This window comes from Xenopus laevis, chromosome 1L (assembly GCF_017654675.1).
Source record: "Xenopus laevis strain J_2021 chromosome 1L, Xenopus_laevis_v10.1, whole genome shotgun sequence".
Classification (NCBI taxonomy): domain Eukaryota; kingdom Metazoa; phylum Chordata; class Amphibia; order Anura; family Pipidae; genus Xenopus; species Xenopus laevis.
Genome location: NC_054371.1, coordinates 29,703,756 through 29,723,999, shown reverse-complemented (window position 1 = coordinate 29,723,999; position 20,244 = coordinate 29,703,756). Strand labels below are relative to the sequence as shown.

Below are 20,244 nucleotides of genomic sequence, written 5' to 3'. Positions count from 1 at the left end.
AAAGATTATTAGTCTTCTGCCATAATTGTATTTTTAAAGGAAAAGTAAAAAAAATGAATGTAAAAATGCCCAGGGTGACTTTTTAAGCCTGCAATCTACATGATTTATTTTTTCAGTATCAAAGAAAAGTTTAGTGTTTAATGTTTGTCAAGTAATGAAGATAGTGCTCATATTATTCTAACTAGTGATGTGTGCATCTGCCCGTTTCACTTCGCTAAAAATTTCGGGAAAACGCGGGACAATTTGCAAAATGACGAAAATTTATGAAGGCAAGTCACAGAAACTTCTTCATGCAAAATGCTTTGCTATCAGTGGCTGGTTTTTCGCAGTGACTTTTCCCATGGTGGATAAATTAAAGTAAATAGGCATTTTTTCATGACACATTTTTCCACAATACATTGGGGTCAATGAGCACTTTGTTCACAGTGAGATTTTTCTGCAAAAACATAAGCAGATTGAGAAAAGAGGGATCTTGCCGTGAATCCATGTCTGCTCAATGATTTTTCTAATCACTTATATTTTTTCTCATTTGAATTTATACCCTGTTAAGTTCTTTCTCAAATAGAGTGTCAGCAGAGCCGCCGACTCGATACTTACAGACATCTACTGATCAATGAGAGCACATTTAATGCTCATACCTAAACCACTCTCAACAATCATTTTTGCTCTACAGGCACAAGATCCTCAGGTGCTGGAACAACTTTCCAAAAATATCACTCGTATGGGCCTAACCAACTTCACTCTCAACTACCTCAGGGTAAGATGTGATTGTTACTACCTGAACAAATAAGCCAAAAACCTACTTATATATCAGAGGCACAGACAGACTGTTGTAAAATTAGAAAATGTATCATTAGTACAAATGAATTACTTTCAGACCAAATATCCAACGTATGGGATTTGTCCTTGGCACTGATCACTCAGGGGGCAAATGAACAGAGATTGTATAAGCCACGGAAACAATGGAAATGGCCAGTGTATTGTTGTGGTAAATGGACCAAGCAGTCCATTATGGGATAATAGTTTAATTATAGCAGATTGTGCATGCACGGATGATTCATTTAGCTCACACGTTCCATATCCCCTGGAATCACTAGGTAAGGATAATTCTTTCCCCACCACTCCCTTTTGCTCTACGAGTTTCATTTCATTTAATGCATCAGTGAAAAGAAATGGCGTCAATATTCATAAAAATCCTCTAAATGTATAGGAGAGCACTGTGCTGAAAAGAAAGGTTCTCTGTATGAAATAGACTGCAACGATGTAACTGCTTTATATCATGAGATTCTGAGCATGACATTATTATTTCAATGAGCTTCTATTGCCCCTAGAGAAAATTACCTGTGGATATGTAATTGTCTGGTGCACTTTATAGAAACAGTGTGTTTTTTGTCATGTTGTAATGTTCATAGTTATTATCTTATACTTTAATATTTATAGTAAATAATACAGGGCCACAATACCTTGTTAAGTACCTTCTGAACTGCACAAGAGACTATCAGACTATAAGATCTATGAAACCACTAATTTAGGTCCAGACTGTTCATCTGGGCCATTCCAAGAGACTTTAAATGTTCTTAAATGTTCCACTGACCTCTTTGGAATGTTGAATTGTGACCCAGGCCAATTATTGTTGTTGTTTTTTTGAAAAAAAATAATAATCCTGTAGTGTATGCCATCCAACGAAGATCCAAAAGCCACCTCTGTGGCAACGTTTATCCCTGTTATATTGCAATGGCTACTTCAGATGATAACTTGAATCGAAATCTATTCTACCTATTTCCTGTTAGAATGTATGCCAAGAGATTGCTAAAGGCTTTTGGTTTTGGACTGTAAGCTCTTAGAATCAGAACATTTGTATGCCTTCTGTTTTCTACGGTGTCGTTGTTGCTGGCTGGCAAGTAAATACAAATAATGGCTATTGAGCTCTGATTGTGGCAGAAAATTAGTTCAGCAATGTTATATTAGTCACCCTATGTCATCATATTAGCAAATTAAATATAATTACTCCCGTTGTCATTACAATTGCAAAGACTGAGATGATTCTGCACAGTGGTGATACCTAACTTGTTATCATCAGCTGTTACTGGTCTCCAAATTCCATCATCCTGTGCCAGTCAAAAGGACAACCATGGCAAAGTCCAAACATAGTTTTGATATATATATACAGTAAAATATAAGGATATTATAAATTACCGAGGAGTTTCATGACGGTATATAATTATATATACAGGTCATGAAACTCCGAGGTAACTTCTAAGATCCTCATATTTTGCAGCTGGGGGTACTTTATTTATTATAATACACAAGTTTCAGTGAGTCATGTGACAGAAATTACATCAGAACTCACTGTTTATAACTGATGACATCAGAACTCCCCGTTTATAAGGATATATATATATATATATATATATATATATATATATATATATATATATATATATATATATATATATATATATATATATATATAGTGAATCTGCCTGGGCGACAACCTCGTGGGTAGTTGAAATAGTAATTGTTTGTAAGAAGTTGCACTCACAGGCCTTAAGGTGAACAACACGCTCAGCGGTGCAACTAACGTTTCAGCTGACTCCTCAGCCTTTCGCCTTCACTTTGAGAAAGGCTGAGGAGTCGGCTATATATATACAGTATATACATATATATAAATATATATATATATATATATATATATATATATATATATATATATATATATAAAAATATATATATATAAAATATATAAATTGGAAATGTTCATTGATAAGTATCAGCCAATGTTTATCAGGATATATCTGTTGGCTCTGTTTTCCTGTAAAACCTATACTCCTCTTAAAAGAGTAGGAATATATACTCCATATATCCATGTGCTCAAATCTAAAGTCTTTAATGAAAGGGGGGATGGCCCTGGCACATATGTATTTAATATGCCAGAAGTACATTCATCGGCAGAGATTTCTAGACTGCACTTCTCTTAAGTAAGTATAATCTTCTGAATATTAGCATGTGGCTCTTTCTTAAACGTTTAAAGTATTTATCTCTTGACAAAACAATTTTACCCCTAGTTCAAGCGATTAACACACACACATGCCTGATTGCACACCAGGCTCAGGAACTGATTTACGACTGGACTTTCATTCATTGCATTACACTGTCCATGTCACTTTCTTCTCTGCGCTCCTCTAGCATTTATCTGTAGTTCATTGGCTAAAGGCCAGGCTATCTCTTGAGCTGACAGTTTACCATTCAGTAGGCTTCTCTGCTTCTTTTCCCTTTATTAAAGCTGCAGACTTCCTACCATTCAGTCTAAATATAGAACTGGTTGGTGGGGGGGGGGGGTGGCGTTATAGTCTCCAGGCAGAAGCACTGATAGTTTCTAGGATTTTATCAAAGCAAATGAAATTTTTTTTAAAAGGCAAAAAAAAACCAGAAGTTTGACTACAAATTCTCTTACACACAGAAGATACACGTATTTTTTTATTGAGCTCAAGGTGCATGAAAATTTTAATACCATTAGCTCTATATTGTATTGGTTAGAAAGGCATCTAGTCCTTGCTCAATACTTCCTATTACACTTGCCAGTCCAACCACCTTTGCAAGAGAATTCCCACTTATTATTACGGTAAAGATGCTTTCTCTTATTAACTTTTTAAAGGAACAGAATGAAAAAAAATCAAAGTGTTTTAAAATATTAAAAATATAATGTTTTTTACAGTAATTCCTTAAGGTAGGCAGAGGTTACAATTACAATCTTTCCTGGAAATAGTGTAATCTTTCCAGAAAAGATCGTCCGTTTCAATACACACGTGTAGATCTGAATCGTTAGATATACAGATATAAACAATAGGATTCTACCTGTATCTGACGATTCAGCACTAACAATGGTCGATGTTCAGGTGCCTCCAATTCTAGTCAAGCCTTGCTCTACTCTGTTTGGCATACTCCAATTCTACCTGGTAGTTACAGGACCAGATTGTCAAGCTAAGACCATGGAGACTCAACCATGGCATGGCATGAATGCCAAGGAAGGGGAAGACGAGCAGGAGGGAAGAAGGGAGAAGAGACGAGCAGAAGGGAGGGAAGGGAGAGAAGAGCAGCACGGAGGGAGAGGAGAAGATCAGCATGAAGGGAGGGCAGGGAGAGGAGAAGAGCGGCCCAGAGGGATGGAGAGCGGGGCCTTTGGGCTGAGCATGGGGGGCTACTCTGCAGATCCCCCTCTTCCCCCCTATCAAGGTAGATCTGATGAGGGCCAGGTGTCAGGAGTAGATGCCAGGGTAACAAAGTCTGGGCGCCCCTGCCATAGAGGTTACAATTTCCTGGAAATAGTGTAATCTTTCCAGGAAAGATCGTCCGTTTCAATACACACATGTAGAGCTGAATTGTCAGATATACAGATATAAACAATAGGATTCTACCTGTATCTGACGATTCAGCACTAACAATGGTCGATGTTCAGGTGCCTCCAATTACTCCTTGTCTATTCAACAACTTTGTACTTACATATTTCTGTCTTTCACTGGGGATGATTAGCACAAATATACACAAAAATAAACCTTTTAAATACAGGTATGGGAACTTTTATCCAGAATGCTCGGGACTTGGGGTTTTTCAGATAATGGATCTTTCTGTAATTTGTATCTTCGTACACAAAGTCTACTAGAAAAACATGTAATAATTAAATAAACCCAATAGGCTGATTTTGCTTCCAATAAGGATTAATTATTATATATCAGGTCCTGATTTATTATAACAGAAAAAAATGAAATCATTTTTAAAAATTTGGATTATTTGGATATAATGAAGTCGGTGCTTTGTGAATAACGAGTTTTCAGATAGAAGATCCCATACCTCTAATACATTCTTCCTTTCAAAGAGTGGAGGCTGGTCTCTGCAAGTATAAAATTATGAATTTTGCACAAGCCACACATAAAGTCACCTTTTTACGGTAAAAACTTTTTTTTGTTCGCCTTTGAGTTAACTTTTAGTATGATATCGAGAGTGATATTCTGAGACATTTTGCAATTGGTTTTCATTTTTTTATTATTTGTGGTTTTTGAAAGATTGTCTTTATTGCTATTTAATAAGATAGCGTGAGTAAAGAAGAAGTAGGCAAAGAAGAAGAGAGAATAGGAATAGGAGAGACCTGAATAGAAAGAGTAATAAAAAGTAGCAATAACAATATATTTGTAGCCTTACAGAGCATTTGGTTTTTTTTTTTGGGGGGGGGGGGTCAGTGACGCTGCCATTTGAAAGCTGTAAAGAGTCAGAAGAAAATAATAACTAAAAAAAACTATTAAAAAATTAATATTGAAGACTAAATGAAATGTTGAAATGTTGATTAGGATTGGCCTATAACATACTAAAAGTTAATTTAAAGGTGAACCACCCCTTTAAGCTGGGGTTCCGTTTGTAGAATATATGATGGCCTTCTGCTGCTGAAAAAAAAAAAATCATTTTTTGTGCTCTGAATTTCCCACAGTCTGTGGAATGATGAAGTAGAGCAGCGATGAGTTAGAGCACAATATGTCAGTGGCACTTTACATGCTGCAAAACCTCATCTAAATCAATAGCATCCCTTTGATATATTCACATTGCATAGCCATACAATCTAACATTTGCCATAAAGCAATAGTAATAAATTACCATAAAGCAAATGTCACATCAGTCATAATATTTCATCATCGTAAGACTGGAAAGTCCACATCTTGACACCTTAAACTCATTTTAGCGTCCAATAGAGAAGGCAGGACTAAATTAGTAAAATGTCACCTTAAAAGGTCATGGAGCCATAATTATTCATGAACTACTTTACATTGTTCTAGGGAAATGGAAAATGTACAGGTATGGGATCTGTTATCCAGAATTCATTATCCAGAACGCTCTGAATTAAAGGAAGTCTATCTCCCATAGACTTAATTTTTAATCAAATAACTAAATTTTTTGAAAATGATTTCCTTTTTCTCTGTAATAATAAAACAGTAGCTTGTACTTGATCCCAACTAAGATATAATTAATCCTTATTGGAGGCAAAATCAGGCTATTGGGTTTATTTTATGTTTTAATGATTTTTAGGAGACAAGGTATGGAGATCCAAATTATGGAAAGATCCCTTATCCAGGAAAGCCCAGGTCCTGGATAACAGGTCCCATACCTGTACTGTCTTTCTTAGAACTCTCTTACATCTAATAGTAATAGTAAGGGAATGAATATATATTAAGGAGAGCTAAGAGACCATCAGTTAGCAAGGTATGTGACCCAATCAGTGGAATGGCTAAACGTTTTTAACCTCACCGGGCTGATTCCATTTGGTATATCCACTCAGGTGTATTCAATAGGTCACCTTTGTACAACTCTTAAAGGAGAAGCAACCCCTTAATAAAAAATCCTACCCCTCTACCCTACATAGACCCCCCTCCCTCCTCCCCCCCAGCTTAGCCCCCCAACTCTTTACTTACCCCTCCGTGCAGATTCTGTCCAGCAGAGTTCACAGGTGCCATCTTCAGCCGCTTTGGTAATCTTCAGAATGAGACCGGCTTGTGGGAGGGGGGTCTATGAAGGGTAGGGGGGTAGGTTTTTTTTTTAATAAGGGTTTGTTTCTCCTTTAATAGTCACATAAACTGAATAGAGCTGTAGAGTGGGGTGTCTGTTACTCAAGCTGTCGCCACCTTGATTTTAAGGGGGTTGTTTATCAAAGGTCGAATTTTAGAGTTTTAAATCCCTCGAATGAACTTGAATAAACTCACAACTCGATTAGTTTCCAATTTAAGAAAAAACTTGATTGGAAAAAAACTCGAATCAGCAAGTTTGGGGTTGAAAAACACTTGGGAAAAACTCAAATCACTCAAATTGATCGAGTTTTCAGGCAAAATGCTCCGAAAAAAATTCGAACATCATGAAGGCTATTAATTTCTTCAAGTGGTTCAAGGGACCTCTGCCATTAACTTCTACATGACCTCGACAAGTTTTAGATGGTGTATTTTCTAATTTTGTGATCTCGAAAAAATTCGAGTTTTTTTTAAACCCGAAAATGTGAATTGTGACCAAAAAAATTAGAAAAACTTTTCATGGAAAACACAACTGGAACCTTAATAAATCTGCCGCTAAATGTGTCTTTCTTCTCTAATAAATTTTACTTTCGGGTCAAAGCTTTTGGAAGCCATCAGTAATGGTAAACTGGTATAAGATTGATGGTTGATGCACACATTGGAACATTGATCTTCCAATAAAAGAAACAGGGAGCAAATCCTAACCCCAGCGGAAAGATGTAAAGAATGAAATGCCATGTTTTCTCTACTTAACATTTGTCCATTTCATCAACTTATAATAACCCCACCATCCTGTTGAAAAGTGAAATCAGGAATCCACCAGTAGTGAAGGATCTAAAGGTGCAAGATGATCACCCATTGAAACCATGAGAAAGAATTGGGGTCATGCTTCATTTAGTATTCACTGACCATTCCCCCAGAGACTACATAGTAATAGATTACCAGTATTTACTGATTTTATCTGTAAAAGTGAGCTGTTGAATTTGCTACGTCCTAAGATACATCCCAGCAAACAATAAAATGCAGGCTACAATTTTCTGCCATCCGAAGGAAGGAAATGTGACTCAACAACACTGAGCGCTGGACTGGTAGATGTTAGAAAGGGAAATAGAGATTTCCCATGCTGTTTCCGAAAGATACGGCCCGGATCTCTTCTACTTACTTAGGAAGTCAAGCAATGAAACAGCAACAAAATCTGATAATTTCAGAGGTTCAAATGTTTCAGGTCATGGAAGGTCTGATAAAATAGCGGGTGGGGATGGATGCATTTCTTTAGGAATCTTAACTATACATTTTATATTAGATAAAGATCCAAATTAGCACATAAACAGAATTGCAAGCAACTTGTACTTTACCTACTGAGTTAATCCAAGGCTATATGGGATTCTGAAACACTGCCCCTAAACTAAATCAATCTGTGTATCAAGAGCATTGTTTACTGCAATTTTAACGTGTTGAAATAAAAATGGTATATTAAATATTACTCAGGAGATGGACTGCACAATTCCACTTTAAGAACAAGATCTGGATTTGTTTCCATTGCCCTGTTTCCTCTTATTAATGATGATCCCCAAACTAACTAGTAGTACCCCCCACTAAAACGTCCATGTAATTTAAAAATAAATGCTAAGATCTGCTTGTTCATCAAGTTTGTAAAAGAAGGGGAACTTTTGCCCAGCTGGGTCATCCAGGTGGAGCCAAAATGGCTTATGCAGTAATTTGGGACAGTTGTGAGACGCCCCAATCGTCGTGTGGTTCAGAAAGGGGTCTTTGGAGGGGGTCCTGGGTTTGTCAGTAGAATTTCTTTTTAAGGGGCAGTTTACATTAAAATTATTAACTTTAAAGGAGAAGGAAAGACTAAAATTAAGTAAACTTTATCAGAAAGGTCTATATAAATACACAAGTTAACCCTCAAAGTAGTGCTGCTCTGAGTCCCCTGTCAAAAGAAACACAGCATTACTTTCCTTCTATTGTGTACACATGGGCTTCTGTATCAGACTTCCTGTTTTCAGCTTAAACCTCCAGGGCTAGGGCTTGAGCATGCTCAGTTTGCTCCTTTCAATCCCCCCCCCGCTGTAATCGGAGCCCAGAGCTATGACTGAGCAGGGAAACTCAGGCCAGATGTGATGTCACACCAAGCTAATATGGCAGCTGCTGTCCTAAACAAACAGAGAGCTTCTAGAGCTGTGTACTGGGGTATGGTAAAGCATTCTACAGAATAAATAGTGTTATAGCTTGCACTATTGTGGCTAATCTATTGACAACAAACTGCTTCGGTACCTTTCCTTCTACTTTAAGTACGTTAAACCGTGTCCTATTATAGGTAACCTTTCAACTGGTCTGAATTTTTTATCTTCTATGTTTTCCATGCTGGTATTTTGATCCTACAACTGAGGTCAGTGACCCTAGAAACTAAATTACTCCTAGTGGGTTCAGTGTTAATGTTATTCTTGCTTTATGCAGGCATGTTTACTAAAATTGGCGATAAATATCTCCGGAGATGTTTCCCATGGCAACCAATCAGCAATTCGATTTTAACAGTCACCTACAAGTTAGAAAACAAAAGCAAAGATCTGATTGGTTGCTATGGGCAACATCTCCAGAAATCTCAAAGTCTGCTACTCTTCTACATGTTCCATTCATGCTGCCTAGTTGTTAGGGTGATTTAAAGCCTATCAACTAGATATTAGTTGGAATTCCATGTCTGGGAGCTGCAAAAGTTCATTTTAAAGCAAGCTATACATTTATGTTTTCTGCTTTATTTGGAAACACATAAATGTGGCCGGAGAAGGTTAATAAAAATACTCACAGATATATGTACAGTATGGTACCAGTGTATTGGTATTTGTAACTGTGGCTACAAATCAACCATGAAAACACAAAATCTAATTTTCTTTTTATGCTTTGCATTATCATTATGTTTAATATTAACACATGCCGGCGCTTGTTTATGTTATCATTCTAAGTTGCCATCTTACTGTCTGTTGAAAGGCAGGTTTCTCAGAAATTGAAACGTATTCACACGTGAGCCTTTCAACAAGTGATGTGAATTCTATACTCCCTGATTAAGGATTCAACATGCTGTCGCGGTGTCACAGTGTTGCCCTTCATTTATCAAACATTTAGGCTGGTTCTTTCACTCGCTCAGTCCCTATGTGCCACTGTGTTCTTTGATATCCAGAAAACCTACTGTTAATAGTGACCAAACTACTAGTCTTCCGTTATTAAGGAAATACCCCATGAACTCCCATTTACAGTATTGCTTATTTTCTGTTATATGTTAACAGGACCATGTGCATTTTCAACTCAGTTCTCACCCACCCCTATCTAAACAAGTTACTTTGTGCCCAACATACTAAGGGGCTTATTTACTAAACTCTGAATGCAAAAATCATGAAAAATGTGTGATATTCTTTTGATAAAATCAGACTTTTAATAAATCACAAATTTTTTGGAATTTATTAAACCCAGAGGATGGAAAGTCTGGATCAGAAATTCCGGCATCTCAGACCTGTATAGGTGGCATATAAGTCAATGGTAGAAGCCACAATGATTTTTTGATGTGCACTGGGTTTCATGCAATACCCCCAACATTTTCTTCGTTTTTGGGCAAAAATCTGAGTTTTTGGGTGAAAAATACGAAAAAACATAGTAAAAATTGGATAAAAAATATCCAAAAAAATAATGAAAATCTGATTTTTTCTCGCAAAGCAAATTTTCGGGAAAGTGTAATAATAAGTAGGTGTAAAAAACGAGAGCGGAGTTTGTAGCAGAAAATATTGAGATAAATTCTGACTTTGATAAAAAAAAAACTCAGATTTTTGCTATGACACTTTCCAAGGAAAGTAGGAAGTTGCTCCTCTAACCAGTGTAAACCCACCCTTACTCAGTGAGGATGTCACTTTAAAGGGGAACTACCCCCATCACTTTTTTACCAGTATTGTCACTACAGTAGTCACCCCTGCCTCCCCAACTGTATCAAAGCAACTCCCAGAAAATTCCCTGTTCCCCCACCAGTGTTGGACTGGGATGCCAGGGGCCCACCAGAAAACCTTAGGCTGAGGGCCCACTTTTCTATTATACCTCCTCTTCTTACTCAACATCTTTACTCTCCTAGTCTCTTTTCTCTACATACTATACTCTGTTCTTCCATTATTAAGCCTCTTTGTTCCTATAAAGAAATGGGGAATGACCATGAAATATGCCAAAATGGTTACAAGCAAGAGGCCCACTGACACCCGGTACCCCAGTCCAAAACTGTTCCCCAAACATGTTGGGTTAGTGCCCCCACGTTTTGCCCAGTCATTTCCAGTCCCAGGTTCCCAGTCACTGCATGACAGACAGAAAACATAGGATGGACAATATTTTTTTCCTGGAATAGGTGACAACATTACTCACCCAGTTATTACAGACAGTGATTGGATTTAATAGGTTTAATGTTCAAGAGCACTTGAACTTTATCTTTATAACTGAATTTGAATATTATTTTTGAGCAGTGGATGATAAAATATTGATGCTGCACAGGCCCGGACTGGCACTTTGTGGGTCCTGGCAAATGCCAGAGGGGCTGCTCTAAGTTGCCATAGACAGTCACTATTTAATTGGCTGGTAGAAGGCTGTTTGGGGTGTGTGTACCTGAAATGCCAGGGTCTATTTTGAATCCCAGTCCAGACCTGATCGTGCATATTAAGCATGAACTACTTTGTTTGTGAAGAGTGCATCCCAATCTCTGTTGGTTGAGTAGAAGCCGAGGTAAAAAACACTACAGTTCCTATGGACTCCACCCATTTATTGTGCATCATTTCTTTCTCAGCACCCGAGCCATATAGCACTGGTTTAGATACTTTCCATAAAAAGCCGTTCTTCTTCTCCTGCAAACCTGAAGTGCCTTTGGTTTTCTAGTCTGTATGTGAAGGCGTTCGTCAGACAAGCAGATGGGTGTCCTTGTGTTTCTTCTATTAACTGCTCACAACTAGAACAAGGGTTAGGCCAACTGCACACGGGGCTGAAATACTAAAACCATCCTCATCATTATCCTTTCTTAATGCACCAGGGGGTCATCTGATAACTGACATCACTAGCAATTCCAGTCTTGTTACCCCAGAGAAACAACCATCATACAAAGTATATTCCATTCTTTTTATACATTAGGGGGCAATCACACATTTCATAGACTTTCATAGAACTGGAAATTTGGCTCTTAAAGTTACCAGGAGCGACATTGGCATTGACCTCATTGGCGCAGCTCCCCTGCCAACATCCCAGAATACACCGTTCTGCATCTTGTGAAAAGATTTCCCAGGAAAAAAATGATTGTGATTAATCTAAAAATGACTGAAACCAAAACAGTGACAGGTGCAGTGACAACTCTGCTTTGATGGAATATATTTCTGTGAATCATTTCATTAATGAAGAAGCATAGGTTATTTTTTCTGGATGGAAAAGAGTAGAAAAATAGGTCCATAGCTATTATAATGATCGTTTTGCTGTAGGTCTTGTAACTCTTAGCAACCAATCACTTTCAAACACTAGGCCACAAAATGTTTCATGTAGATTGGTTGTTATGGTTTGCTAGAACTGGAGCAAACACTACACTTATTATTACATTACCCCCTATAAGCATTACAACCCATTTTTACACATGTACCTGTGCCAAAACGCCAAGTTACTGCAAACTAACTACAGCAAAATGATATACAACTATAATACACATACAGTATACTGTAATAGATGATCAATAAATAGATGAAAGAAAGAAAGAGAACGAAAGAAAGAAAGAGAAAGATAGATAGATAGATGAAAGAAAGAAAGAGAAAGAAAGAATGAGAAAGAGAGAAAGATAGGAGATAGATAGATAGATAGATAGATAGATAGATAGATAGATAGATAGATAGATAATATATAGATAGATAGATAGATAGATAGATAGATAATATATAGATAGATAGATAGATAGATAGATAGATAGATAGATAGATAGATAGATAGATGATAGATAGATAGATAGATAGATAGATAGATAAAAGAAAGAAAGAAAGAAAGAAAGAAAGAGAAAAGGATAGATAGATAGATAGATAGATAGATAGATAGATAGATAGATGGTAATAGCAGAATATATATATATATATATATATATATATATATATATATATATATATATATATATATATATATATAGATATAGATATATATATATAGTTAGTGTTAGTTATTAAACAGTAAAACAGTCTAGAAATGTTCCATGCTTTTAATAAGCTATCCTCAGACAACACTTTTTTGCCTTTAAGGGACAATTCATAGAAGATGAAAGTTACTTTTTAACAGGGTACATTTCCCTTTAAGCTTTGCCAGATTATCATAGAAAAATATATTTTTATCGCCTACAAAATCCAACAATCGTCAAGGAAAATAGAAGAGTCTGTGGACTATGCTTAATAATCCCTGCATTATGTGTGAGGTGCAGAGAAACACTCATTCACTCTGTGTTCCTTTAATTCTCATTCCCTTTATCTTACTTTATTGTGCGTGGCGGTGTCTTTGTGTCGGATTTTACTTGGTCGTTTAGTATCTGGTATAATTCATTCCAGCATTTAAAAACTATTTTTAAAAAAAAAAAAAAAAAATATCGCCATTATTTTTTTCCATTCAACAACTGCTTTATTTGGGATTGTTGGAAAAATTTCCAGAAGAGAGATACTGCCACCTACTGGTCACAAGCAGTAAATCATTTTTTGACCACTGCAGTAAATACTTGTGACTGTTTCCATAAATATACTATATGCATCTTTAGTGATAGCATATTTATCGCGATATATTGATATATATTAATCTCAGTTAACTGACTGTTCATTTATTTTTTCTATCTGTAGCATTATTCCTAAAATTTTGTTTTAAAATGGTGCAAGAATACAGAAATAGGAAAGCTTGGGCAGAAGCAGTACCGATGAACAGAAAGGCATAGAGCAATACTGTAGTGATGGCCTGAAAAACAGGCTAATGTTAAAAGTTTGCAATAGAACAGATAAGGGCAGGCTTCTTGAAGACAAGATTTCGGATCCCTTATCTGGAAACACATTATTTACAAAGAGGCAAATTATAGGAAGGGCATCTCCCCTAGACCCCATTTTAATCAAACAATTAACATTTTTAAATATGATTTCCTTTTTCCTCTGTAATAATAATAATAAACAATAATCCTTATTGGAGACAAAACAACCCTATTGGGGTTGATTAATGTTTGAACTAAAGTTTAGTCGCCTTAAGGAATTAAAATCCCCTCCAAGTTATGGAAAGATTCCTTATCTGTAAACCCTCCAGTCCCAAACATTCTGGATAACAGGTCCCATATCTGTATAAAAAATGGAACACAACCATAAACAATGAGAGTAATGGTTACCATTGCTGACCTGCATTAATGGGGTCCTAGGTTCACATTCCAGATAAAGATCAGGAATTAGAACATGATGTGGCACAGACAGGAATTATACACAGGCCCTAAAGCAGAATTCTGAGCACTTTTGAAATTGATATTACTTATTTTTCTCTGGTTGCTTGTTTTTATAATATTCGTTTTCACTGTTCTTAGAGCAACCCTTACTGTTCTATCCAGGCAGTTCAGAAAGAGCAGCAAAAAGCTGAGCAGAGAAGCATCTGTAGACTCTTCCTGCATCAGTAATTTAAGCGTTTGCAATTCTGTTGGGTCAGCTGCATGGGCAGGACAGCAGAGGGTGCTCATGTTACACATTCATGAACATAATGTAAAAACTATGCTTATTTTAAAAAAATACAGGTTATGGGACCTGTTATCCAGAATGCTCGGGACCGGAGGCTTTCTGAATAACGGATCTTTCCGTAATTTGGATCTTCAGACCTTAAGTTAACTAGAAGATCATGTGAACATTAAATAATGCCGATAGGCTGGTTTTGTTTCCAAAAAGGATTAATTATATCTTAGTTGGGATCAAGTACAAGTTACTGTTTTATAATTACAGAGAAAAAGCAAATCATTTTAAAAATTTTGATTATTTGATTATAATGGAGTTAATGGGAGACAGGCTTTCCGTAATTCGGTGCTTTCTGGATAACAGGTTTCTGGATAACAGGTCCTTTACCAGTATATGTAACTTACAAAGGTGTTCAGAAGAGCAAACTGAGCAATTTTAATTTAATTTTAAATTAAATGGTGGAGGAGGATGTGTCCATATAAGATCTAATTACATTTTCCGAAATGTACTTATTAAAAGCTTGTTAATCAGTAAACCTGCTGCCTAGCTCAATGGTAAGGAGCTTATATACAATGGGCTCCAAGTTCAAATCCAGCCCAAGCCAGAACAGATATAAATGTGACACCCCTTGAAACAGCTTGTGGTAGGCTCACCTGGACACAGGTGAATATTTGTGGTGGCCCTATCGATATGTAGGTTGATGGAAAATGTTCCAGTCATGGGCAACCTTTTATTTTCACAAGGATATTAGAATAATGCACCATTAATAAAGGAGCTTCATTTAAGACATATTTTACTGTGAGCCTGATAATGCTTTTTTTTGGACTTCTGTTAATTAGATTTGAGCCCAGCAGGAGGCAGAGGGGTGGCAGGTTGGAGCGGCAGTTTATGAAGATTATTAGTACAAATTTCAGGCCTCCCCTAATTAGAACACAGACTGCTGCTCATGGCTGTCATGGTGGGCACTCGGCTCAAGGCGACAACATTTCAGCAGAGGAGCGATGTCCATGCACATAACTGATAGCAGGTGACAGTTAACTGAACAGCTGACAGTGTGGCTGCAATTGGCATTGAGCCATAAGAAAATAACAATCATTTGTTTCAATTTCAGAAAGTATAGGTGGATGTCTCTTTTAACTTACATAATGAAATATATGTTCTATTCACTCTGAGCAGGAAAATAATTGCCTTTCCTCTCTTTCATTCATTTAAAGGCCTATGCCACATAGGGAGACTTATAGCTGCTAAAATATGCTGGGACTCTGTTGCTTAGGGTCCCAACATTGCTGGCTATTGTTGGGGGGACAAGTTGTTGTTTTCCGTAACCAGAATGCAGGATCTTTCCTTATAATATGTGCCCTTTAAGCTATTGGTTCATTAAGTCAGGGAGCATGCTCAGTAGGGGCTAAAGGTGCTGCTACTGGGAAATGCCAAAAGCTAAGGGATGAAATTATAAAGTTTAGAGCCGTGGCATAACTAGGTGCTAAAGGACATGTAAAGGCAAAAAAATAAAATCCCATTTTTACTTTTTTTAATGAAAAAGAAACCTATCTCCAATATACTTTAATTAAAAAATGTGAACCATTTTTATAAGAAACCTGACTGTATGCAGTGAAATTCTCCCTTCATTTACTGCTGTGGATAGGAATTGTCAGATGATCCCTAACTGCTGAGCAGGGAAACAATCATACTTATGAACAGCAGGGGGAGCCCCCGCCTTACTTCCCAGCCATGCAGAACTCAAGCAGCTTTGTTTAAGACGATCCCTAAGCAACTCAGACCACACTGAGCATGTGCACATTCTTGGTCTTGCAAAGATGTATAACAAAGTTACAAGATGGTGACCCCCTGTGGCCAACTTTGAAAGCATAAATCATTTGTTTTATTAGGCTAGTGGTGCAGAAAGTTCATGTTTATGTTTAGTATATAAAATACAACATTTCTAGCCTTATTCTATTTTAGACTTTACTTCCCCTTTCAGGGGCCCCCGGCAAATTCAATCTAAAAAAACATTGCTAAGTTGACCTATTCTACAAAGATGTGTTAAAATAACTCATTAATTAGGGCCTTACTGGATTCTCTACACTTCTGCGTCCCCCTGCAACTGCAGGGTCTGCTGTATCTGTAGTTACACCCCTGGTTTACAGAGTCAGTTACCTGTCTTACTGAGCTGCTACTGATAAATAGGAAAATAGTAAAAAATAATTGAATTGCTGTGTTTAAAAATAATAAGGCTTGTGAAGGTGTACTATCCCTAAAAATATTTCACTATGTAGGTTTTCACTTTCATTGGATGTGATCATTCTTGTGTAGCATTTAGCCACGTTGCCAGTTAACTGCCTGTTAATTAATATATTTCATCTCATTAGCTACATTCACTTTGGCGGAACACACAGAGAACTAGCTGAATAAAATAGGACCCCTTGTGTTTGTGCGGCTTCATGCGATTGCTGCATTGTGACGAAAGCACCCAAGGCTCCTTATTGGGCATCTAGCCGCTGGTAAAGATGCTGAAAAGAAATACTTTTCATCACAGCAGACTCCAGATCCATTAAGTCGTTTCAGCCCTGTCGCTTGTCTCCCTATTAGGCGCTGTTTATAATCCATAATGTATAGAGACTTTATATTTATTTTTTATTAAGACATTCTTTTGAAAGCAACTGTCAGCTTGGGGAGCGCAGACAAATGAAAGCTAAGCTTTGGCAGCGTGCAGTCATTTGGGATTTTACTGTCATGCTGACACGAAGCAAGTGACGAGTCTCACATCTATCAGTTCTGTAAAAGTTGAATCTTTTCCTTTACATCCTGAGCAATTTCGGATCTTGAGCGTTTGGTTATTGAATGCTTTCTTGTAGGCCTGTTCTTTGAAGGCAGCAAGTGAAACGTTTAGAGTAAGCCGGACAAGTTGGAGCCCTCGGGCTATTGTTAAACTGCCATTTCCCTTGTCTTCGGCCAGCTTCCTCTGACACCGGTGGCTAATAAAACCAACAGTAACTTCCCATGCTTCATATGAAACCAGGATATAAAAGAAAATGTGTAAAAATTATTGTTACATTGAATGGCAGGTTTAAGAGAAACCCCAGAGATATGATTTTGTTCCCCCAAACAATTGTGAATTGTCCCTGGATTGTCTCATTGCCTAATATGAATGTCATTTTTCTCCAGCATAATAACCTACACTTTCACACATATTTATAAATGAACCCGAGCCAAACCCCACCCTTAATGGATTTTCCAGGGGTCAGTATAGAATGGTAACGTCCATGGATACATGCACATAAGCAAAAATACAGAGAAAACAAGTTCTATGTAAATAATTGTGTCCTCAAAATGTACTACAGGGGCCTGATTTAAAGGAAACATCAGTATAAAAATAAAAACTGGGTAAATAGATAGTCTGTGCAAAATAAAAAAATGTTTCTAAAATAGTTAGTTAGCCAAAAATGTAATGTATAAAGGCTGGAGTGACTGGATGTCTAACATAATAGCCAGAACACTACTTCCTGCTTTGCAGCTCTCTTGGTTTCCACTGGTTGGTTACCAGGCAGTAACCAATCAGTGACTTGAGGGGGGGCACGTGGGTCATAACTGTTGCTTTTGAATGTGAGCTGAATGCTGAGGATCGATTACAAACTCCCTGAACAGTTACTGTATGTCCCATGTGGCCCCTCTGTAAAGTCACTGACTAACTCAAAGTTAGGGTGGCCATAGACGTAACAATTCCGATCTTTTCTTGGAAAAGATTCTCTCCAGCACAGGGATATGGATTGTGAATCAACCACAGGATAAGGGAATATATCATTATTCATAAATAACAGTGCAAACAAATGCAAACGGCACAAAGGAATAAAAAGTGAATTCAGTGAGTACAGGCATGGGTTAGCTGTCACTGGGGGAAAAACATCAATATTAACATGATAAAGTATGTATAATAATAGTAACTGTTTGTGTTGCGCTTTCCCTGTTTTAGCTGATACAAGAGCCCCAGCTATTATTTAGCATTTTTGGATTTCTTTTCAGATTGATACTTCCCAGAATGGATCTCTGCAATAACAAACACGGCCTGTGTAGCCAATAATTCTAGCAAACTTCCTTCCCTTGACATGCCAGAAAGGACTATAAATAGTGCCGCTATTCAGTAGTTACTGCATAAGAACACCACTCATAGATTTAGAACCAAAGAGAGGCCTAACGGGCTTTTAGCCTCATCTACTCATCTGCATTTTTGTGCAGTGCACTGTTTACCCCAGAATTCCAGATGATCAGGTGCACCCTCCCCCCAATTTGTGCATGGTTCCCTCATATGAATTGATATTGGAGTCCATTTTAGTAAATCACCAGGAATTAAGTTAAGAATACAGTCACATCCAGCACTTAGCATTAAGGTGGTCATAGACGTGCAAATTTACCTGCAATATCGGACGAACAAACGGACGTCCCCATCTCCCGACCTGCCACTAACCTTCAGTTTAAATAAAGTAGAAAAGAACAGATCAGCCAATGTTCTGTGCTGACAGCAATCATACGAAAGTTTATGTCTGACAAAAGCTAGTGACAGTCTCCCTCTGAAAATCATCCGATCGGCAATACACGCAGAGATATTATCGTCAGCCGACAGAAATCTTTTAACCTGTCCGATCGACCAAACGACTGATCTCCATAGGACGAAAAATGTCGAGACTCTCCACACACGGTCCGAAAATTGTACGAATTGAGGTTTTGTACGATCGGATCTTTGCGTCTATGGCCAGCTTTAGTAACCAATTCACTTGACCAATATCTGTTGTGGATGTTGACGCAACCTTGTAGGGCAGTCCTGTACAACTTGAAACATAATAGCGGACATATTATTTTCCATATAGCATTAAGTTCAAATGACAGGGTCATGCAGTGAAGTGTTTGAAGCCTCTGAACGGGTTGGGGGCCCTATAAATGGCAGCCAGCAGATGAGCTGGTGGCCAGTGGATGAGGGCCCTGAGTAGGTGTAGGCAAAGAGAAGAGGTGCATGCCAAGCACTCCCCAGCCCCCCGTTGCCCTCTGGGCACATGCCTCTTCTGCCAACCCCTAGTTCTAGCCCTGCACCCTTGCTTTGGAGGTTTTTTCAATTTGCCATTTAAGTATATTTGGACTGCAGCTAGCATCATTGGCATAGCATACGAAGTTGTTAAATACTGACATATATTTTTCCCAGGCCAGTAAACAGTAGCAACAGATTTGGCTGCCCACATGCCGTGCCTAATTAGGCTGATAACTGTGTTGGTCTACCTGGAGAACTTTTTGAAAACAATAAGCTTGTAAGGGAGGGACTGTGCATTCAGTACCTTTACTCTTTAACAGGGGTCCCCAACCTATTTTACCTATGAGACACATTCTAATGTAAAAAGAGTTGGGGAGCAACACAAGCATGAAAAAGTCCCTGGGGATGCCAAATAAAGGCTCTGATTGGCTATTTTGTAGCCGCTACGTGGACTGGCAGCCTACAGGAGGCTCTCATTGGCACTATACTTGGCACTATACTTCTATAAGTATATATAGAAGTATATATACTAAGTATGCAATTAAAACTTGCCTCAAAGCCTGGACTTTAAAAATATGCCCCTGCTTTGCAGACACTGAGAGCATCATCCAAGGGGTCCAAAAACATGTTGCTTATGAGCTACTGGTTGGGGATCACTGCTCTTTAACAACACAACCGTCCTGATAATGAAAAAGTACTTCTGTCTTACTGAGTCTCGCCTTATCTGAGTAGTGAGATAATCAAATCTACCACTTGTGTTGCAGGGTACATATGTGTATGGAGCATGAACCCAAGTCATAATGTTCTTCTCGCTTAACCACAAGATGCATTCTCTTCCAGCTAATCTACTCCTAATCTTGGACTTCTAACTCCATCCATAAACTGCAAATCTGTAGTATTTACAACTCCAACAAGGAGATTATAATCTATGTTGAAATCCTATTTAAGGGTCATCTAT

At 37.7% G+C, this 20,244-nt stretch overlaps 1 protein-coding gene across 3 annotated transcripts in view; it reads left to right on the top strand.

Moving 5' to 3' along the window:
• Positions 1-20,244, top strand: part of ldb2.S (LIM domain binding 2 S homeolog) — a 169,746-nt gene that overhangs the window by 135,113 nt on the left and 14,389 nt on the right. For all 3 annotated transcript variants that reach the window (XM_041582597.1, NM_001095715.1, XM_041582599.1), the window contains 1 exon segment: positions 674-757. In XM_041582597.1, the coding sequence (XP_041438531.1) occupies positions 674-757 (84 nt within the window).